Raw genomic sequence first — 23,922 nt, forward strand, 5'->3', positions numbered from 1 at the left:
ATTCATCCTTTGCATGAGAGATTATATGGTTTCCTTTTATTTCTGAAAGTTGGGGCAGGATAAATGGGGGATAACTGGCACACATGGGTAAATCTGGCATGGATCCTGCCCTTCAGAAACTATGGCTTTCCAATGTAGGCGATAAGAATTAGCATCAATTAGCTATATAACAAAAAGTGAAAAGGATCACAAGAGAAATGCAAAGATATAATATACATTGTGATGTGGTCAAGAACTTGATAAACATCTTAGAATGCTGAAGGAGCTATGTGCAAAATTTTGCAAAGAGTAGGAAGTTTCAAGGAACGTATATGAAAGACTAAAACTTCTTACAGTATCAGGGAGTTACTGAAGTGATAAGGAGGGCAAGACTAGAATATCAGAGAGAGAAGAACTGAGAAGTGGACCAATGGTCTGCAGCTGCTTTGCCTGGGGGAGCATCCGCCAACTCCAGACCCTGGCTGGGGGCTTAGTGGCCAGGCATGGACTAGGCTTAGTATCCAGGTATGACCCAAGCAGAGTCAATGGAGGGAGAAAAGAAAGCAGAAGAGATGCTGTGGTCTTGAAGCTGAAGTGATAAAATGCAAAGCAGAGAGGCTTCCACACATTCTAGCTTCTCTCTCAAAACATTTGCAATTGTCTGCAAAACATTTGCAATTGTCTGCAGTTGATTGGATCAGAAACGTTAAAAGATAAGCTACACACTTCTGATATATGGAGTTATTTTTCTGAGGGCTTCCAATGCTGAGAAGACAGACCTTCCTGTGGAAAGAATGAGAAAACACCTTAGCAACCATGTGAGGCCAGACTGACAAAACTGGAGAGGCACTCAATCATGTGGTCAAGGTTCCACATCAAAACATTTGCCTAATTCTGAAGATGTGTGGGTCAGAAAGCCAAAAATCTAAATTGAAAATCTTTGAGAAGCTGACCAGAATCTCCCATAGCCTCTTAATGCTGAGGTGTACTAGTGCACAAGATACTCTATTAAAAATGCTGAAGAGTAGCTCAGTTGGTTAACCATCCAAATCTTGATTTTGGCTCAGGCCATGATCTCACTGTTCGTGAATTTGAGCCCTACATCGAGCTCTGGGCTAACAGCACGGAACCTGCTTGGGATTCTCTGTCTCCCTCCCTCTCTGCCCATCCTTCGCTCTCTCTCTTTCCAAAATAAACAAATAAACTTAAAAAAAAAAAAAAAAAGCCCTGAAGGGATATTCCCTACTGTAGACCAATTCCTAACCCAATTATAAACTAACTTTGACTCAGTGCAGTCTGGATTAGATTAAGATGATATGTCCGCCTCTACTTAACAGATAAAGTGGTAAAACAACTCTTAGCACAGATAATACCACTACAATTTACAGCCTCTAGAGAACCTTATTTTGTGTGTGTGTGTGTGTGTGTGTGTGTACATTCCTATGTGTCTTATGTGTTTAGGCATGGAAGAATTAATATAACCAAAAAATCAAGGGAAACAGACAATAGAAACAGACTCACAGGTGATATACTGATCACTGTTGGAGGATGCTAGAAAACTAAATCATTACTCTGAACACTGGTAAAGAAAAGAAAAGAATCACCATTTGGCTTGTGTTTTCTGTTTGAACTCTACATCAGAGGAACTGAATAGCTGATGAGGAGAGGTTCTACTTTAGAAAAGAAATCTAGTTGACAAATACAGAAAGAATGTAGAATTAGATTACCATTTTGCAGTTTTGTAATAAAATAATTGATCTTCATAATGATCATCAATGACTGCTAAAACCATTGGATGAAAGGCTGATGGGAAGTTTTGTAATGTATGCTTTAGAGTGACTACACCTAAATGCACTGATCAATCTTAACGTGATTAATAGACAACCTGATCTATGTGCTTTCTGATCTGGTATAATAGAAAGTAGACACTACCTCCTATGAATTATATTCCCTGCATAAGCAACCATGAACCTGATCAAGCTCTCAGATCTAACTATCAATTCATAAGCAATAATAGGTCTCAGAAAAATATGTTGAATGACACTGTAGGGACTCAATAAGTAAAACCCATAATCTGGGAAACAATCAGTCTTTCTTCAACAAATAAATAGCCAGGAAAAGGGAGAGGGGAACCTACAGACTAAAAAAGACTTAAGAGACTCATCAACAAAATGCAATTTGCAGATCTTGTTTGGATGTTGATTTAAAAATCAAAAATAAAATAAAAATATATGAGACAATCAGGGAAATCCAAATACGATAATATTAAACATTTAATATCAAATATTAAAGAATTACTATTAATGTGTTTTAGATGTGATAATATTATTGTTTCTTTTATTATAAAAATGTGCACCTGTATTATAGGCCTATGTACTGAATTGATTAAGGATAAAAGACATAATGATTTGGCTTTATTTATTTATTTATTTATTTATTTTTAAAGTGTATTATTTTGATAGAGAGCACAAGCAGCACAGGGGCAGAGAGAGAGAAGGAGAGAGAGAATCCCAAGCAGGCTCCACACTGTCAGCACAGAGCCTGATGTAGAGCACAAACCCACGAACAGTGAGATCATGACCTAAGCTGAAATCAAAAGTTGGATGCTTAACCAACTGAGCTACCCAGGTGCTCCAACTTAGCTTTACTTTAAAATTAATAACTGGCTAGTATAGGTGAAAGAAGATTCACAAATATATTGATTATTAGTGAAGCTGGATATTAGGGAAATAGTGGTTCATTTTAGTGTTTTCTCCATGTTTCTATATTTTAAAATTTTTTCAGAGTAAAAAGTCGATTTTGAGGATGTCTGAAAACAGATGCAATTGGAAAGAATATACAAACTTTACATATTAGTGTAAATTGTGCAAGTGCTTTACAGCGCAATTTGGTCATATATAAGAAAATGAGTGTGCACTCACAACAATCCACCAATTTTACTTCTAGGTTCACACCGTAGAAGAACTCTCCCACTTAGGTGTGCAAGGAGACATAATCAAGAATGTTACTGCAGCATTGCTTAAAGTGGCAAAATGTAAGAAACAACTTAAGTGGCCACCAATAGGAGAATTGATTATGTTTTGGGTAATGTGGTATGTATTTAGTTTAGTTTAAGTGAATAAACTAGAGCTTTATCTATTAATGTAATACCAAATGGACAAAATGGGAAAATTGCTGAATGGAAATAGAGTATGATGTTATGTATATAAAATCTAATAACATGCTAAACACTACCATATATTATTTACTGACACATATGAATATATATGTTGTAAAAGCATTAAAAAATTCCAAGTGATGATCCATACCAAATTTTCCCCCCAAAAGGATAGGATTAATATTGAATAATATACAGGGGGCTTCACTTATTTCCTTTATGTTTTCAAAAGAAAGAAAACTATAATAAGGCAAAAATGTTCATATTTGACAAATTTATAATGGCAATTAAATTGAATTTTATTAGAACATTCTCTACAGACTCTTATTAGCTTGGAAATGTTTATAATTAAGAATGTTTAAAGAGAGCAGTATTTTACATCTCTATGGAAAAACTGCATTGTGTGTTTATATAAAGAATATTAATGTACTATGTTAGATATGCATGCACTAAAATGGAGAGTAGAACAAATTGCCACTTACAGATGGCCTACATATACAGTCAGAGCTCCACTCTGCACTCTGATGAACGAATGTTAAGAAATAAATATTTAGGGGCGCCTGGGTGGCGCAGTCGGTAAGCGTCCGACTTCAGCCAGGTCACGAGCTCGCGGTCCGTGAGTTCGAGCCCCGCATCAGGCTCTGGGCTGATGGCTCAGAGCCTGGAGCCTGTTTCCGATTCTGTGTCTCCCTCTCTCTCTGCCCCTCCCCCGTTCATGCTCTGTCTCTCTCTGTCCCAAAAATAAATAAACGTTGAAAGAAATAAATATTTAAATTCAGATAATAGAAAAATGCATTTGGCTTTGGGAAGCAGAGGCACAAATTATCCCATATTTATCTATAAAAACAACAAAAAAAAAGAGAGACCATACTCTGCTAAAATGGCCTTGAGTGTTTGCTGCCCATCTTTATGATTACTCTGGACAGCTGCCACATTATTTCCATGGTGAACTGACCATCTGGAATTGTACAGACCATTTTTTCTCTGCTAAAAGTAGACTCACCTCCAAACCTATCATAGACACACAACTTCAGACACAGATAGCTTACCTGCTCTGTAGCTATCTTTCACCTGCTCCTGCCACATCCATTCAATGTCACTAATGTTGCTCCCCACAAACTCCATCTCCCACAATTTGGAAAGTAGCAGTTTATTAGAGAAAACAGTTTATTTTCTACTAGAAGTTACTGAGATTCTTGAATAAGGAAAGTGATTAACAGTCATGAGTAAAATGAAATAAAGTTTGAGAGACTATGAATTAGTCTACTCTAAACATACTCAGATGTAACACATCTGGATCTTTTGTCTGTGTTTTTGTTCCTCATCCTTCAGAGGAAGGGGTTAATAGTGATGTATTAGGCTGGGATAGCATTTTGCCAATTGGAAGCATTTTCACATTTATTCTTTCAAAATCCTTCCTTATGGATGTAAAAATTGAGTCTGATGGGGGCAAATACACAGTTGGAAAGTGCCTGGTTTCTGGAGTCCTACTCCAGACATCATATTGCTATGCTACAATGAGTGAAACTTGTTTGTGACAACTTTTCAAGTTAATGTGAAGAATAATTCCTAGCATACAAACCAAACCGATATATGAGTGACTTACTATAAAGAAAATGATACATTAAAACAAAGTCATATGACATGAAAAAATGCTCAACATCACTCATCATCCAGGAAATACAAATCAAAACCACAATGAGATATCACCTCACACCAGTCAGAATGGCTAACATTAACAACTCAGGCAACAAGAGATGTTGGTGAGTAATGTGGAGAAAGGGGAACTCTTTTGCACTGCTGGTGGGAACGCAAACTGGTGCAGCCACTCTGGAAAACAGTATGGAGGTTTCTCAAAAAATTAAAAATAGTACACCATACAACCCAGCAGTTGCACTACTGGGTATTTATCCAAGGGATACAGGTATGCCGTTTTGAAGGGACACATGCACCCCATGTTTATAGCAGCACTATCAACAATAGCCAAAGTATGGAAAGAGCCCAAATGTCCATCGGTGGATGAATGGATAAAGAAGATGTGGTGTACACACACACACACACACACACACACACACACACACACACTGGAGTATTACTAGGCAATCAAAAAGAATGAAATCTTGCTATTTGCAACTACCTGGATGGAACTAGAGGGTATTATGCTAAGCAAAATTAGTCAGTCAGAAAAAGACAAATATCGTGTGACTTCACTCGTATAAGGACTTTAAGATACAAAACAGATGAACATAAAGGAAAGGAAGCAAAAATAATATAAAAACAAGGAGGGGGACAAAACATAAGAGACTCTTAAATATAGAGAACAAACAGAGGGTTACTAGAGGGGTTGTGGGAGGGAGGGTAGGCTAAATGAGTAATGGCTTAACTAACTTGGATGTAAATTATAAAAAATAAATAAATTATAGAAAGTTAAAAAAAAAAGAAAACAAGTCATATAGGACTAAGTACACTCAAAGAGAGATAGCTTCTTATATAAAGGAAGTTTTGGACAATGGGAATAGGTGGAAGAAACTATAACAAGTGGTGACTGTATGGCAAGGAGGAAGGAACAGAAAAGAAGGAAGGAAGGAAGGAAGGAAGGAAGGAAGGAAGGAAGGAAAAAGAAGGACAGAAGGAAGGAAGGAAGGAAGGAAGGAAGGAAGGAAGGAAGGGAAAAGAAGGACAGAAGGACAGAAGGAAGGAAGGAAGGAAGGAAGGAAGGAAGGAAGGAAGGGAAAAGAAGGAAAGAAGGACAGAAGGAAGGAAGGAAGGAAGGAAGGAAGAGAAAAGAAGGAAAGATGGAAGGAAGGAAAGAAGGAATGAAGGAAGGACAGAAGGAAGGAAGGAAGGAAGGAAGGAAGGAAGGAAGAGAAAAGAAGGAAAGAAGGACAGAAAGAAGGAAGGAAGGAAGGAAGGAAGGAAGGAAGGAAGGAAGGAAAGAAGGAAGGTAGGAAGGAAGGAAGGAAGAGAAAAGAAGGAAAGAAGGACAGAAGGAAGGAAGGAAAGAAAGAAAGAAGGAAAGAAGGTAGGAAGGAAGGAAAAGGAAAGGAGGAAGGGGAAAAAGAAAAAGAAAAGAAAGACTTTACACTTTCAGAAGAAATTGGATATGAATCTTCCTTACTAAATCTCTGGGGTTTCTTTAAATCCACAGTTTCTGCCAAAATATTCAAGCACAGATTTGGAACTTATATTTGACAAGTCTCCATATGCTGCATTTTCCCTCCAAGCTTTTACTCTGGCTTGCCGAATCTGTGGTTGGTTGAATATGTGGTTTTACAGTTGCTAAAAATACCCTGAAGTCAAGCTCCTTTCAGTTTTTACACAGTTGATAAAATGGACACTCTGGCAATGGAGTTTTCAAGGCTTTGGCCTGTAACCTTTAATCAACATTTCATAAAATATAAGGTCTGTAGGCATAGGTCATTTACATTTCACTTCAACCACAAGGTGAGTCAGAGACTGAAAAATGACACCAGGAAGGAAATGCTATAATTGTTTAACTATTTCGATCAATAGTTAATTAAGGTGGCTTTGGGATTCCTGGGAGTGACCATGTGGAGTTTGGCTGTCAGTATGGCTGCGACCCATGAAGGAACCCAGAACAGTCCACTGAGTGCAGCGGTAATTCCAAGTCAGTGACAGAGGCCAGAGAGCTCCCACCCCATCCCCAGGGGACACAAGTGCTATCTGTCTGGGCAGGCCATACTCTGTGCACCTCTGCTAATGTCACCGTGTCAAGTCTCTGAGCCGTCAAGGTGTTTCCCTGTGGTTTTTTTAACAGCATACATAGACCCAGCAGACAAGACCAGCTACATCATTTGCACAGCCCAGTGCAGAAAGGAAGCATGAGGCCCCTGGTTGAAAACCAGAGGAAATGTTAGAGACTACAATATAAAGCCTTTTCTTTTCTCCTCTGGTCTCTCTCTCAACCTGTCCTTGTGTTTTTTATTTGCCATTTAATGCTGCGCAGCGGGCGTGATACCTAGGGGCAAGTGCAGACTTTTCCAGGCCCCCCAGCCTCCACTGCGTGACTCCATACAGGTGCAGCCCTCAGGCTGCCAGGTTCCCCTCCCACAGGTCACTGGAAAGACACCACAGGGAAATTGAACCAAGCCTCTCCCCTTCTTCTCTCCCTCCTGCCCTAGCCCCTGGTAGACTGGTGATCTCGAAGGATATTAAAAAAAAACAGCACATGGACTAAAAGGGTGGAGGAGGGGTGAGAGGCTCACCCCTACGCTGTTGCCTGTTAAGTGCACAGTGGCCCTGCTAGTTCAGGAGGGGATGGCCTGGAGATGCACCCGACCCTGACCTGATCTTCCTGCACTGTGTCCAGAGGCCCCTGCCAGTGGTAGAGAGTGGCAGCGGTCGATCCCTGGGCAGGGCCAGATAGCGGAGAGCTCGGAGAGTCCCAGGGAGCACCAGGGAAGTCAGGGAGGCAGGACCATGGGTAAGCTGAGGCTCTAAGCCCCTGGAGAGCGCTCCATCGCTCCAGCACACAACACTTACAAAACACAAATCAAGTGATTAAATGATTACAGATCTCAAAATGATGACCATAGACCACGAAATCCCAAGTGCAGGGCCCTTCTGATGAGGGACCCACTGTGCATCCATATTAGACACAGGGCCTGAAGCCAGCCCACTGGACCAGGCCACATGTAGACATTATCTACAGTAGCATTAACTCGGGATTCAAGGGATGCAGGCAGTTTAGCAAGGGAATCCTTTGAATGTATTTTCTGCCTTCCTTCATGAGAAATGAAGTTGTTTTATTATTTTGTAGGTTAAATCTTTTCTTACTGATAATTTCACTTATACACCCATACATCATACTTTTATCCCTGGTCACCTAGTTGCTGATGTTTTCATGACTTTTTGTGATTTCAGGTGGGCATATTGAATGTCAAGGACATGTTACTTTGGCAAGTTTAATAGCAAACATTATCTCTTTATTTGTTTTAAATAAATGGATTATTGCAGTAGTAACAAAGTTACATGAAGGTGGTTTGAGTTTTTATCTCTGGGTGAGGATTTCAAATTGTTCTGGGCAGATCATGTACCATTTTATTGAATGGCCCAAACTTGGCAGAAATACAGATATTGATTAATTTTAATTTTTCTCTTTTATCTTCAACTGTGCTATGGAAAACTTTGTTTCCCACCTTCGATATTCATATCAGATTCCTTGATTTCAGGTATTAAAAAGCTATTCCAGTATACTCTTTTTCAAATTTCAAATTCACATCTCTCCTTCCTAGCATGTATCAGGCCTCTGCCTGAAAAATGTGGAATGAGGAGGGATGTGATCTGTTCCTACAATATCTCTGTCTCCTTCCTTTTGTGTTTCCCCTCCTCTGTCTGCTTTAATGGGAAATAAAGAGATAGGGAACGTAGCAAAAGTCTTTGACTTGCCTGCAGCCGTTGTGGCCCTCTTCTGATTAACACTGGATAACTGTCCCCAGGATCTTGGGGTAGGTGGCCTAATGCTGATACACAGGGAATCGTTGTGAGTTTTTAGGGACCCCTATAGGGGACTTCATCACTGAGAGTTCCTTAATATCAACATTCCCCCCAATTCAACCAACCACATCCATAGCACCCACAGCACCTGCTGCTTTACCACCTCGTTCCCCGAAATTCTTTTCTCTGATTGGCAGCCGTCTTATGTGGAGTGATAACAAGATGGCTTTATCCCACTGAGTGCTACTTAACTCATGGGAGAGCCCACTTCTCTTCACCCTAACAAAAGATGGAAAGGCCAACTGCCCACGGTCGCTCCATTAACCTTGTCATGACCAGTCAGTGCTCTTCTCCCCTTCTCAGGTCATCCTATGTGCTGTAGAAGGAGACATCTAACAAAGGAATGAGACCGCATTCTCCCCCATGTGGCAGATGCCTCCAATCTCTTGCCATTCCCCCTCTCTCCACCATCAGACATACTCTGTCCTGTGGCCAAGAGATAAATGTGATTGTATAGGAAGTGACAATTATGCCTTTGTGATGAAATAATAAGGAAAATTAGCAATGCAACTAAAATTCGCGACGTAAGACATAAATCCGTGAACATCCTTAAAGAAGAATGGTCGGCAGGAAGATTCTGCCCATAACAGGGTGAGTGGAGGTGGAGCCCACTGCCGCCAGGAAGAAAGGGGGATGTGAAGAGTGGAGGGAAAGGGCTGATTCTGGACAGACATACACACAGCAGCAAAAGCATCCGCCACTTGGAAAGAGATGGTCTCGTAAGGGAAAAGAAAGAATGCACTCCACTGACGTGGCTTTCGGAAACGAGCGTGGCAGTGAGAAGCAGCCAGGCGGGGCGAGGCAGACACAGGACACGGGGGTGGGGATGACGTGGAGAAAGGCTCAGGAGACAGGCTAGGCCCAGGCCCAGGCACCACCTGAGTGGCGTCATCGCTGTATCTGTACACGTGTGTAAGCACTCACTCACTGGGTGTCTTTTTCTTTTCAATCTTCAGGAAGAGGCAGCCAGAATTCCCGCCCACCAGCCAGTGTCCGTCGGCACATGAGCAGCTTTGAAAACCCCCACACTGCAGTGAATGTGTAAGAGAAGCTGCGTGGAAAATAGAGTGGTTGGCCCCTTGCTTTCTCTCTCCTGGGTTTTGCCACTTTCTAACATGGAAACAGATGTGGTGCATGCCATCAAGAATGAGGAACCATTTACGTGCCATGGTTTGCACGACCGCCTTAATTTGTCCATCGTTCTTAAAGGGACACTGTCAAGTTGTTAGTCTTTTTGCTTTTTTAAGTTTCAAAGCAAGACGCAACACTTTTTCCAACACTGGAGATTCGCTTTTGTTTGTGACTCCCACTCACAAGCTCGAAAGTGAATTTCCCCCCTTCTTAAATTTGTCAGCTTTTCCTTGGCAAACAGAGCTCTTTCTTTGCTTTTTTTTTCTTTTCTTTTTTTTTTCTTTTGCCTTTTTGCTGTTGCACAAATGTTTGAAATGATCCTGTCTGCATTAAAGTACAAGCCATAACTTGAACTTATGGAGAGTTCCATAATGTCAGTTTGAGGGGTTGGACGCCAACATGAGCCTCTGCTGTGAGCCTCCCACACCCTGGGGAGCACAAAACAAAAGTTTTGTGAATCCCATGAAAAGAGAGTTTTATAAAAAGGAAATGTGGTTATTTCCCCAGGATTCTGAGTGTTTTTATCAGATTTTGCCCCATCTGATAAAAATGGTGCATGTTTGGTCCAATTTTTGACCTTTAGATCTTGACAGTGTCTCTTTAAGTTAACAAAAGAACATAGACCATGTTCAATTCATTGTGCACGGAGTCTGTGGTCATTTTCAGCTGTTCCTTTACAGCCCTTCAAACTCCTGGGAGAGTCAAAGGTACACATTCCTGCAGCAGGAGGGAGCCCACTGATGAGGTGTCTGTGGCCTGAATAGCTCTTCAGATGAGAAGAGCCCAATTGGTTCAAATGTTTGCTACTGAACCTGGCTGTGGAGGACAGTATATGAGGCCATGGAGTCTCTTTTCTTCACTCAGTGGAGTGCATTGGGAAGTCTGTGTTCTGATATTCCCTTCAAAAGCCCAAATAGAAAGAGTGCGGTCTCAGTCGAATCATACTGACTCTTAGAGGGAAAAATATGGTAGCCCTGCCAGGACGTTTCAGGTGGTAGTCAGGGGGCCTCTGCACATCTAGATCAGAGCCACTCTCGTCTGCTTGGATGCAACCTCTGCAATTTTCCCAGGTCAAAAGGCATTGAGCATTTCTTGCAGCATGAGTTGAGTCTGACCGAGGGCACAGCAAGGAGATCCTGATCATGACAGCTGCTGGCTGCCTGTCAAAAGGGATTGATGGGAATAGTAGATGTGCTTGTCCTGCCATGACAGCAGGGCCAGAAAGAGAGGAGAGTCACCTAACGTTTCATGACTTCAAGGTGAGTGCCTAAAAGCAAAAGCAGAGGCTGAAAGTGGGTACATTCTTGGTAGGTGACAAAACAGAAAAAAAAAAAAAATGCAACGATCAGCAAAGCTAATAGGTTGACTGTAAGAACTCTCAGAATGGGATCTATTCAAGCTTTCTTTCTGGAGACTATGAAGGATCAAGAAAAGATCAAAAAGAGACTATTTTTAGCCTTTGTTGTTTCTCAACAAACAACAGCAAAAAAGATATTCTCACTGTGACCTTCAGTTCCTACAGCTTTGAACAATCAAGGCAAAGGGGCTAGTGATGCAGATAAAGCTTCCTACTGGACCATTATGGTCTGCCTATATCTATCCTGCCCCATAGGGCCTTATGTTTCCAGAGCAAACCACAAGGACTCCAGGTCAGAGTTGAGGAACATCACATGACTTGCTATGGAAATTACAGGTCTGGTAGCATGGAGCATAGATGATACAATAATGCTTGACTTGAAGTTCCTTCAAAGGGAACATAATCTAGCATGGGAATTTCTTTCCTCAGCTGTTAATCACGATTAGGTTGAACGAGTAGCCATTTAAAATGTACTCAGAAAAACCTCAGGAACCATCAGAATTCTACTCATTGGTTCAAAACAGATTTGTCAGTTTTCTCAAGACAGTACACCTTATGCCCAGACAAAGTTCATGGAGCCTTCCATACTTTGTTGACTTTGATGAGGTAATTTTATTTGTGGATGTCTTTTTCTTAATTGATTCATGAAGAAAGCAACACACCTGTTAGTGCAAACTGATTTCCTTTGTGTTATCTTTTATCCTGTATCACATAGCTTTAACATATAGAATGTGATTAACCTAAATACTTTAAAAGGAGGACTGTATGTTTAGACTTTGTGATATTGTCAATTTCAGCAGGCCAAGTGGTTCTCTGACTAGCTTATGATGTTAGAATCCGAGGTGAGGAATAAAATTCACAATGCCATTTAAGACTGGTATCAGCAGAAACTACCAAGTTCCCATGTAGTCAAAAGCATTTGTCTCCAATAATACATTCAGAGATTTTCTACCTTACTAGTAGTGAATCAAAAGGTGAGAAACTTTACTTATGTTCACATAGGCTCCTGGAAACTGTATACTGAATATTCAGATTTTTCTGGAAAGCTTTCAAAGTGTAACTGGCATCAGTGGAAGTCCTTTGTACTGAAGACTAACTTTGCATCTCCTGAGGAAAACAAGAGTCTGACTCATACGGTTTCAAATAGTTCCTATGCCTGCGATTCTACAAGAATCGCTCCTCAGACTTCATTCCGGTCCCAGCTCGCTGAAGCAGGTAGAGGTGAGGTATTCGTCCAGCGCATCTCTGGCATTCCTTCCGGAGTGTCTCAGTTGGGGCAGCAGCAGCCATTTTGAAAGGCCCGGCGTGAGTCCCAACCGTAGCTGCATGACCTCAGCCGAACTGCCCATAAGCCTGTAGCTCTGGTTTATTTTCTTAGCTTGGTAAGCCATTCTCTCCATGCTGGGACTCAATGGCATTTCCTGTTTCCATTTGCATTTTCAGAGAAAGCAAATGCTAACCTCCTCAGGTTGCAAGGAGTGAGTCTCCACCCTCCTATGTGAAGGTCTTGCCTTGTCTGTGGGCTCTCTGGATGCCGTCCTTATGTCTGTTGTGAAGCTATTAAGCCTCGTGGCCAAGACTTGAATTGGACATAAGGGAGACAGGTGTTGTGTAAGCTTCCCCTCAGGCAGCTTGTGCAGGATGCTTCCCTCCTGATCTCAAACACCCACCCACTGTGATTCCCATTTTAGACCTCTCTGGAGCAGAGAGCAGTGTACTCGGCAGATGTAACTAGTACTTACTGAAACAAATAAAACAGACGAGATCACCCTGAATGCCAAAGATGTACTCATCTGTTTACACCACCCACTTCCAACCACTCTCTCCCAAGTGCTGTAAATCCTGGATTTTCTGACTGGAGGGGATTGTTGTACTCACCTAATGAAAGAATCATCAAAGCAAGACCCCAAGCCTGTCAGAGCTGGAGTGCAGCCCCGGGCCCCCTTGGCCCTGCACACTCCCTGTCTAGATCACCCTCTAGTCCTGGTTCCTCACCGGCCTAACAGCCATTTCCTCCAATAACGTCAGTATTCATAAAGACATCTAGCCACCTGAGGTATTCAAGCCAATGCTACTGCACTCGGTCTTCAATACAAGATTGTTTCAGGCCTCATGTCTGTCTTCTGAAGTGAGAGCAAGATGGCATGCTGTGTGACCATATGGGTGTTTCTAGCTAGGTTACTTTACCTAAGATCAGGAAAACCGAAAAAAGTTAAATAATAGAAGGAAGACGCTGATGGCGAGACAGAAGGTATTAAAGTTATCTAGGGTTAAATGGAAGATTTAGTTCATAGTAATATTGCATTTTTATAATGCACATATGCCTTTTTTGCTGCCCCTATTTTATACATTTTTCTCCTCTCAATATCATGGCCAGGGGTTCTGAACCTTTGCAAGTAAGGTAATCCCTTTTCACAACCAAAATGCTTATTAAGCCCTCCCGCCAATTGATGATAGTAATTGTATATTTTTTAGTGGCCCGCTTGAACAAAAAACACCAAAAAAGCTCTCAGAATTTAGCTACACTTGTACCTAGCAGCACACTTTGTCATAATAGCGTTTACATGCATTTGAAATAGCAGTGCACAATCTGTGAAGACATAACATTGATTCAGTCTAAAAGCAAAGCTTATTGGATTTGTAGGACTCATGGGACCATTCAAGCTGTATATGGAACCACACGTCAGAAACAACTAATTCAGAAGGACCAAGGTTTATACTCTGTGCTGCAGTTCCTAGAGATGATACATTTCCGTCACTATCTCTGGTTTTCAGGAAGCAATTTATTTTGTCCTTGGAAAAAAAAAAAAAAGGTGAATCTAATTTTCTAATCTGATAATGCCCTGGACATTAGAACGGCTTCCTAATTAAACAGTACTTTACTGCAAATCTGGAACAAGACTCTGAAGGGAAGGAAAGCTGCTAATTTTGACGGCCAGGGTGAAAATCTTCCATTACAAGAATAAGAAGGTATTGGATTAAAACAGAACTAAGTTGTGATTACATCTACATGCAAGGTGATTAATAATACCATTAACATAGGGAAGCACATGATTTTTAAAAGGCCCACGTAGAATCCTGGGCAGTGAGGTAGCTTGAGAGTGATGGTGAAGTGAGTGAGCGAAGCGAATGAGTGAGTGAAGTAGGTCCCAGAAATACAGGCATAGCTTTTTGCCAGCATGTGTGGAGACTGGGAGTGCGAATTTTGTTGAAGTATATAAGCACCGGTGGTGAAGTGTGGTGTAGACTAGCTCTCAAGAGACTTATGTCTTAAACACACACACACAACTAAATGAAGACACAAGGCATCCTTCTAGTTTAATGATTTCCTAAAAAAAAAAATAAGCATTGAGGGGCACCTGGGTGGCTCAGTCGGTTAAGCCTCCGACTTCGCTCAGGTCATGATCTCGCGGTCGTGAGTTCAAGCCCCGTGTTCGGCTCTGTGCTGACAGCTCAGAGCCTGGAGCCTGTTTCAGATTCTGTGTCTCCCTCTCTCTCTCTGACCCTCCCCCGTTATGCTCTGTCTCTCTCTGTCTCAAAAATAAATACACGTTAAAAAAAAATTTAATTAAGCAAAAAAGCCATTGAGAGGCAGGCATTATGGAGAAGGAAAAAGTGTTTCCATCGCAATTAAAAGGGATGCAAATGATTGAGGTTGGATGGTATACTAAAAACATAGTTAAAAGGCAAGGCAAGAGGCAAATCAGTGGTTTTATACTTTCTGGAAGGGTCATAATGATTGCACCAAGGAAAAATGGTGTGAGTAGAGTAGGGAGTGGAGGAAATTGGGAAAGAAGGAAGTTGGAATTTACCTAGGGTTTCAAACTCAGAAGAGGAACTGTGGATTATGGTCCTGCCTGTTGGCTGGTTGACTGTTCATACTGGGAACATTAATCATCTGTTTTTGAGTTGACTCAACTCGGAAGAAAATCAGGTATTCTAATATGAGTGTGGAAGCTGAAAAGTCTGTAATTTTGCATTTACAAGGACTTCTACATTCTCAAGGAATATAGTAAGCATATATTTAAGAGAAATACTAATTTTCATATCGTATTTTGGAGATAGGATTTTTCCTAGACAGTTAAAAATACAGCATATAAATTATAAGCTATATAGAAGAACTACCTTTTCCCAAATAATGATATCAAAATTTTAGCTACTGTACCTATTTTGGGACTTCTTTATCCAGAATTTTCTGTAATAGGTATCAGAATTTCTTTAACATTCCGTACTTAGTGGCTCACTTCCCTTTTCAAGATAATAATATATAAAATGTCAAAACATTATTGTCATTGTAAATGTGACACACACATAATTTTGAAGTACTCATTCCTGTATTTTCAAAATGATTAAATAAACCATTATATTAGCTACTGATCATTTCATACATTTTCCCAAACAAAAGACCATGATACAAAATAGTCTATTTCACACATCCACCTTAGAAAAAAACTGTTCCTTATCCCTATTCCTTTTAATGTCAAAAATGTGTTAACATTGTGCTACTTTCTCTGTTGTTTTCACGAATACGGTGAAAAAGCAAACTGAACACACACACACATACACGAAAAAAAAACTTCCTGATTTAAGTATTAACACCGCTGTTATTAATAGTATGCTGTGGCAAGGCACCACCATCTGCTGAGAGTTACACAGAAAAAAAAAAGCTAAAAGTCCAAAAGCAAGACCAGAGTTATTAATTACAACATACAGAATAGAGTTTGAGTACATACACAATACATCTCTTTCCCTCCTCCTTCTTCTTCTTTCTTCTTCTTCTCCTTCTTCTTCTTCTCTTCCCTCCTCCTCCTCTCCCTCCTCCTCCTCTTTTATTTAATTGGTTTTAAAATGGTCCCACAAAGATATATGCCAATAAAGCTGGAGTCCTGCTGGTACCCCAACATTTTTTCTTCTCCAAAGCTCAATGAGTAAAAGGCCATGGAAGGGCTTTTGTCTCAGTAACTTCTGCTTTCTCTGAATCTTCCTTTCGTCTCATTTGCATCACAAACTATGCTGAAGGACTAACCCAGGGTCTAACCATCTGTATTTTGCTGGACTTCCTTAACACTACCTAGTTAAAAATCCCCAGTGTGGAAATCCCAAACCAGCCGCTGTGAATCAGGGCCTTTATGTGAATTGCAGTCCATTGTAAGTGTGGGGGATGGTGCATTGAAACAAAAAGAAAAGCAACACTTGTGACACACTTAAATGGAATGTGGGTCTGGGTTTTCCGTCATCTGCTTTCTTCTCCTCCGTACAGCTGCCGTGTGTATGACCACGCTGCTCTGGTACCTGCACACGACGAGAAAAGCTTTAATTTGTTCCAGGGACTGAGAAGAAAGGGCGACAAGAGCTATGGTCGTTATATTCTGTTGTCCCTGTGTAACTGTAGTTTTATTTTTTGGTTCCTCCATCAATTTTGGAATCTTTCAAAGGCTTGCACAGAGTGACAATTTTGTTGTTACCTTAGGCGTGTGCGTGTGTACGTGGGTGTATAATAACTTGGTGAAATCTCAGACCTAAATGAAAATAGCTGCTTGTGTAACAGGCTGGCTTTTCTCCCCTACAACTTGTTCAGGGGCAAAATGTTCTGCCTTGTCTTGGGGTGAATGGAATCACCGACTGCAGCTACAGAGGCCACCTGGGGTCGCTGCAGCTTTTGGCCTTTGACCTGTAATAAGGGGAGATTGAGGGCTTGGCCGCCAGACCTACAGTCGCTCGCGGGAGCGGGGTGGGGGTGGGGGGAATCAAATTGCCTTGAGCTGGGATTGCGTATAATTTGTATGTATCTTATCCTGTGTGCATGATATACCTGCAAATAAATCCATCTCTATTTTGTTCATAGTTCTAATGGCAAGTCTGTGTCATGGTCTGAACCAGGTGGAAGACAGGTGCCCAAAGGACAGCACATGTGGCACCGCCTCTCTGTGCACGTGAAGACCAATGAGACGGCCTGCAACCAAACAGCCGTCATCAAGCCCCTCACTAAAAGTTACCAGGGCTCTGGCAAGAGCCTGACCTTTTCCGATACCAGCACCAAGACCCTTTACAACGTGGAGGAGGAGGATGCCCAGCCGGTCGGCTTCAGCCCTCCCAACAGTCCTTCCATGGTGGTGCACCGACGTGTGCCAACCGCGGTGAGCACCCCGCCTCTGCCGCCCCACCTGACCACAGAGGAGACCCCCCTCTTCCTGGCCGACCCGGCCGTCCCCAAGGGCTTGCCCCCTCCCCTCCAGCAGCCACCGCCACCGCAGAAATCCCTGATGGACCAGCTACAGGGAGTGGTCAACAATTTCAGCACCGGGATCCCCGATTTCAACGCGGTGCTCGCAGTCCCCGGGGGTCCGGGGAACGGGGTGCGCTCGCTGTACCCGCCCCCGGCGCCCCCGCAGCACCTGCAAATGCTCCCGCTGCAGCTGAGCACCTTCGGGGAGGAGCCCGCCTCCCCGCCGGCAGAAGACGAGGATGAGGACGACAGCGAGAGGTTTAAGCTCCTCCAGGAGTACTTGTACGAGCGGGAAGGGAACACCGAGGAAGACGAGCTGGAGGAGGAAGACGAGGACCTGCAGGCGGCCAGCAAACCCCTCCCCGAGGATTCACCTGCTCTGACGCCTCCGTCGCCTTTCCGCGACTCGGTGGCCTCCGGCAGCTCGGTGCCCAGCTCCCCCGTGTCCGAGTCGGTGCTCTGCACCCCTCCCAACGTGACCTACGCCTCCGTCATTCTGAGGGACTACAAGCAAAGCTCCTCCACCCTGTAGGGAGGAGGTGTCCGCGGGGACAGCGAGAAAAACCAGGGAGCACCAGCACCTCCGGAGATGCGCCGACGGCTGGGAGGAGGAGATGGGGGGAGGAGGGTGAAGTCAGCAGGCAAGGAGGACAATGCTGCCGCCGTAGGGAAGGCCAGAGGGAACTGTGCTCTGCAAGCAAAAAGGGATCCAGGCGAGGGTCCCGATTCTTGAATTATTCAAAAGCCTTCTCTGGGAAGAAAGGGAATTCTGACAAAGCACAATCCCATAATAAACAACTTTCACCACATAAATGAATGAATAAATAAATAATAAGTCAATAAATAAATAAATCAACACGAATAATCTCCTCTTTTGGACATTGTGCATAGATAGACATGCCCACACACACTTGGCCAGCTTGAAAAGAGACAGCACATGTGGACCAGCCAGGTGAACCGTTAGTGGACATCATGGTGTTCGTGGTATTCTTAGTGAGCAGGCTGGAGCCAGACAGAGCAGGTGGGTGAAGGAGGGGCAGGCATGGAACCACCCATGGGACGGCAGCTCATTTTTCTCCAGCCCTTCTCCTTACTGAGCCCACGGACTCCTGGTCTTCAGGAGCCTCCCTTCACCCATTGCACCTGACCCAGGGCCAGCCTTGTTGCGCTGGGAAAAAAGTGTATGGATACCCTACTGCTCTGTGATTTCTCTCTATTTAGGAAAACAGGAATCAGAGCAAAATCACCAAAAAGTGCTTCATCAGGAGTGCTAAGGGAGGAAGGATTGAGAAGCAAGAGGACACATAAGCATGAGGCTTTGAACACAATCAGCACAAATAACGTCCCATATTTGATACTCGCTTATTGGTGATTTCGGAGAAAAGATTAGAGCAAGCGATTGTTTTGAGACTGGCAGAAGGTGTTTTGTGGATTTTCTTGTGTTTGTGCCAAGGGGCTCTTCTCTGCCCTTTAATTAAAGAGAACAAACCATGTGGCAAAATTGTTACCTTACATTTACTGTAGCAAATAATACTTACCAGTTGAACTTCTAAAATGCAGTATGTGTATTTGGTGCCGTTGTTTCTCCTGTGTACTACAGACACAAATCCATCTTCCAACTTAAGGGTGTACTCAGAGCAACTCTTGCTGGTTCAATGACAAATAACGTCCTTCCTATTGTCATCCTTCCTATTGGCAAATAATTCCTGTAACTTGTGAGTAAATGTGTTCCTGTGTCTTTGTATACTTGTGATAATAAAATTTGTGCACTGTAATGTCAATGTAACTGCAACTAGAAGTCGTCTTTCCAATATAGTATAGATATTTCTTTGTTCCAATGATGTTTTAGATATTGTCACCAATATCTGCAGAAGCTCTTTGATGGTTTGAGTGCTGTGGTCCAATGGTTTCCTTATGCTGCTCAGAAGGTCCTCCCTCTTCTAAAAGGGAACTTCTTTTTCAGATATTTTATGATGTGGAGTATTATAACGAAGTGGCTTGAAAATGTGTTGTATTAAAAATTCACAAAAACTGTGGGTTACAATAAAAAGTACATTTTATAAATTTTCAGATATCATTATTAAAACATAAGGTTGAAATGACAGTATTGAGATGATTTCAGGTCACTTTAGATTTTTTTTAAAGAGATTTTCCACAGCGACTTGAGCTTTCAGTGTTTATAAAGCATATGCTAACCTCTCTGTCTGGCATAATTTCCCCAGTTTTCTATTTACCATTTTTTGCTTTCTTTTAATTTTTATTTCCATGTACTTTTATTCCTCTATTTTCGTTGTCATCCCTTTTCTTTATATTTTTGTTGTGTACTGTGTGTAATAACCACGTATGTGTCATCCAGTCATTTCATTTATATCCTCCTTTTTACACCCAATAAAAGTGACTCTTCTCGCCATTTTGATTTCTTCTATTATTTGTGGAATGGATCTTACCCCTTTAAATATCTGTTTATGCCTTATGTGCAGTCATATTTTAATATGCTTCCTTCATTTGGAAGCTGATTTCTCAGCCAAAAATCATCTTAGAATCTTTAAATACCCGCCTCATCATTTGTTCAGAATTTAACATCAGCTCCGATGTTTGAGGCTCATGTTTCTCATGCCTTCCCATACTCCACTGCCAAGTTTAGTCGGTTCCATAACAAGAATGGACCGCCTTTCTTTTAAAAAAATTATTTTGTAACACCTTTGGTGTTAATGACTGAACAAGGATTTCAATTCCATGTTGAAAAATGACTGAAATGAGGTTTCAATTCCATGTTTTCACTGTAATGAAGGAGAATGAGGGAATTAGATGGTTCCCATGCTTAATAGATGGTCTACTTCCTGGCAAACTAGCAAGTAAAAGCCTACTATCTATTATTCGTGAAACATGTTTTATATCTTAATGCCACTAACATATGTCCTTGATATCACAGGACTTGTGCATTCAGATTTTTAAAAGTAAGTATAGATCAGGAAAACTGCTCTACTATTCAAATAATGTAAGATATCGGTTTGTTCTGAGGTTTTAGTCTGAAACATTTGGTGAACACATTCAACACCAATCATATTATTTCTCTGAATGCCTAATATTATCATGATTAAATGTTTTCCTGAACACAATGCAGTATTAGCTCTTACAGCATAATTGTTCAAAATTGGAAATGTACACAGACATACCTTATACCAAAAATGCAGATACTTTTCATCTTGATGTACGTGCTTATACACGTTGTTTAGCTTCTTGTAAAAGTGTTTTCCTTTGGCTCGTTACTGCCTTTGTCAAATAACCTTGATAATGCTGTATAATAAATATTTTCTATTTATTAAATGTGTGCATTCCTTCTCCATACTTTGTAAGAGGTACAATAAGAGAAATAGACTGGTACAAAAAACAATTACGATGGTCTGATTTTGCTCACAACATGTCTGCCAGATGAAAGTTAGAGAACATCATGCAAGACCTACAGGCCAGGTGGGTGTAGAGTACAGTTTGATGATGTGGAAGGTGGGAGGGACCTGAAACTCTAGATTGGAAATTAAATCCAGAATTTGAATATTCAGTGCTATGGCAGACGTTGTCTTGCATTTTTTGATAGAATTGTGAGACTTGACAGACTCCTGGATCTCTAGCAGAGCTCTGGAAACAGAGGCATATGAAAGCTGCATTTTTGTTTCATTTGTGCCCCACAAGGCTCACACTCTGGAGGGACCTGGTTTCTTACTTTGGTGATACCTGCCTCTGTTCCCTTACATTTCAAGTTCTATTCCCTTTTATTTCAATAGAGACTTCACTGGTCTTCAAAACAAGTAAGCCCCTGTTATTCACATCTTCTGCTGTAAGATACCTGCAAGGTAAAGTATCTACCAAGTGTTGTCCAAGGGGAGAGCAATGATGGTACAAGGATCACATTCATGAGACTGCGATGTATTTAGATGGTAGGAGCAAGATATATACAGGAAAGCTGATGTTGAAGGAATCTCCAGAATCAGGGGCTGAGACACCAGGGAGGTTCTTCACTGTATCTTGAGAATAGAATGAGAAATCATGAAATGGGAGCTTGATGTCTCAGAGAGAAAAGTCATAGGACAGAGAATGAGAAACAAAAGATGAAGAAGAAGGAGAAGGAGAAGGAGAAGAAGAAGAAGAAGAAGAAGAAGAAGAAGAAGAAGAAGGGCGAGGAGGAGGAAGAGGAGGACGAGGAGGGGGAGGAGAAGAAAAAAAGAAAAAGTTTCAGGTGTGTTGTCCAAAGATACCCTTAGATTGCCTGTTAGGTCATAAGGACCTCCATTTAGAGAGTCCAGAAACTTCACCATAAGGAAGACATTTGAAGCAGGTGGGTCTGGGCTCCAGATAGCACAAATGATGTGTGAATAACTACCCCGATAATTTCCCAGAGACTATTTTGTGAGGGAATCACAGAGAAGGGAAACAACATGTTCATCCACTTACTCTGTGCCAGACATTTTGCTAGGTTCTTTACATTCTCATTTAATCGTCCCAGTACCACTGCTACCGGGATATTTTAGAATACTGAAGTAACTTGCCCAGAGTCTCTCAGCTAGCAAGTGGCCCATCAGGGATTTGAGCTCTGTCCTAAGCCAGCACAGAGCCTGTGAGTTCGTGTTCCTCTCTAGAGCTCAGGAGAGTATGTAGGGGCTGGTCCCCCTTTCTCATTCCCACAGCATTTTAATCCCATCCGACTACATTATGGTTTGCATGTCTCTTTCCCTTAGTAGATTCTAAGTTCCTTTTTGTTTGAGATCCATTTTCTTCTTTCTAATTGGTGAGACTTTAGGGCAAAGCAGACACTCAGTAAATGTCGAAAAAAGGAAATGAGTGTTGTAACACTGTGTAGTTTTCCCAGCTTAGTTCTCTGAAGATTTATTCCAAGAGCCTTATGGGGTCCAGAGCTTTATATTTCCACCTACTGATCCTAACTCTGCCAACTGGAACAACACATGTTTTCATCATGAAGAACAAGCTCTCCTTTTGGCATCAAAAAGAGCTGTCCCACTGGGCAGAAGGTCTGCCTTTCTTGCGGAAGAGCATGGCAACACTCGGTGACCATCGAGCCCGGCCAGAGGTCTGGCAAAGCAATAAAAGGTGTGAGGAACAGCGTCCTCTGCAGGAGAGCTGCTGGTAACATAAGACTGCTTAAGCAGGGCACCCATCATCCAAAGGGAAAGCATGGGCTGAAGGTTCCTTCTTTACAGAAGGACATATCTTTAGACAAGGTGAAAGGCAAAACTAGCCACCAGGGCTTGCGGGGAACATGGGAGAAAGGGAGAGCCCAGTTTAGGGAGTTGAAGTAATGACGCTATTAAACCAGAAACTGGCTTGATTTTTCTCATGGTAGCTTGGGAAACAAGGCTTATAGATTAATAAGATGAAGAAGAAGAAGAAGAAGCAGCAGCTTAAGAATCAGCATAACAAACACTGAAAAGGAAAAGAATCATAGAATTATTGAGTTGGAAGTAAATTTACAAGTCATTTAAAATAAGCTATCACCCCATTTTCAACTCTATTTCTCTGTGTCCTGTTCCTCTTGCTGTGTCAGAGGCAGGTGAGGAGTCACTTCTGGCGAGGGTGGGATAGGTGGAGGGAGGGGCTGGGGTACAAGGCCTACTACTGCACTTGTACAAAAGAGAGCAGATAGCCCCACACACTAAGTGAGCGACGTTAACCCAGGAAGCTAGCCAGAGAACAGAACTAAGACACAAATCCGGGATGAAGGTATTGGAGGACCAGGAAAACAAGGGGGTAGAAGCAGCAAGGCGTGTGGAAGGCTGATAGTCTGATGGCATTCAAACAACCAAACTGCTGGTGACAGAAATGCACTTTCAGTGGGACTAAGGAGGCATACATGTGTGGCCTGGGTTTATTTTAAGGAATGGGATGGATTCGGGTGAGTTTTGCCCTCTGCTGAAGTATTTCCAGGGACTAGGATCTTGCATTCGAAAAGGGAAAACTCTAATGATTATAGAAAAGGTTTTGTTTCCCTGGACCCAAATTTTGCTTTTCTTTTACTTTTGCCCAGAGTTCCGCCCCTGGAAGACATTGAATAAATTTAGTGCACTGTGTCCATGACACCCCTTCAACCATTGAATAGTGATTATGCCATTAGTTTGTAGTTTATTCTCCAAGCCAAAAATCGTCACTTCCTTTAACTGTTATCTTTATTATTAGGTTCCTAAACTCCTAATCAGGCCATGGTGATATTTCCAATTGTTGCGTATCCTTTAAAAAATGTTGCATCCAGAACTAGACATAGTACTGCACTAATACTTTGATTCACTTTAACCATTGTTCCAGTATTGCTGCCTAAGATTCTGCTACTTTTGTCAGCATCTTGCCACATTTTGAGCTCAGGCTTAGCTCAGAGGCAGCTATAACCAATAAGCCATTTTCTTATGAACTATAGGAAATGGATATGAATGTGAGTATCTTATTAGGATAGATTTACCCAGAAACAGACCCTGAGAAAACGATTTGAGTGAAAGTTGTATATTGGGGAAGTGATCCTTGGAAGCACCAATAGGAAAGTGGGGAGGCAAA

The 23,922-nt window shown here is 41.9% G+C and overlaps 1 protein-coding gene across 1 annotated transcript in view; it reads left to right on the top strand.

Moving 5' to 3' along the window:
* The window catches only part of GRM1 (glutamate metabotropic receptor 1), a 114,050-nt gene extending 94,411 nt beyond the window's left edge, over window positions 1-19,639 (top strand). The window contains exon 7 of the mRNA XM_030317120.1: window positions 16,987-19,639. Coding sequence (XP_030172980.1) covers window positions 16,987-17,899 — 913 coding nt within the window. The 3' untranslated portion in view covers window positions 17,900-19,639. The remainder of the gene's footprint in view (window positions 1-16,986) is intronic.
* Window positions 19,640-23,922: the final 4,283 nt, after the last annotated feature.

This window comes from Lynx canadensis, chromosome B2 (assembly GCF_007474595.2).
Source record: "Lynx canadensis isolate LIC74 chromosome B2, mLynCan4.pri.v2, whole genome shotgun sequence".
Lineage (NCBI taxonomy): Eukaryota > Metazoa > Chordata > Mammalia > Carnivora > Felidae > Lynx > Lynx canadensis.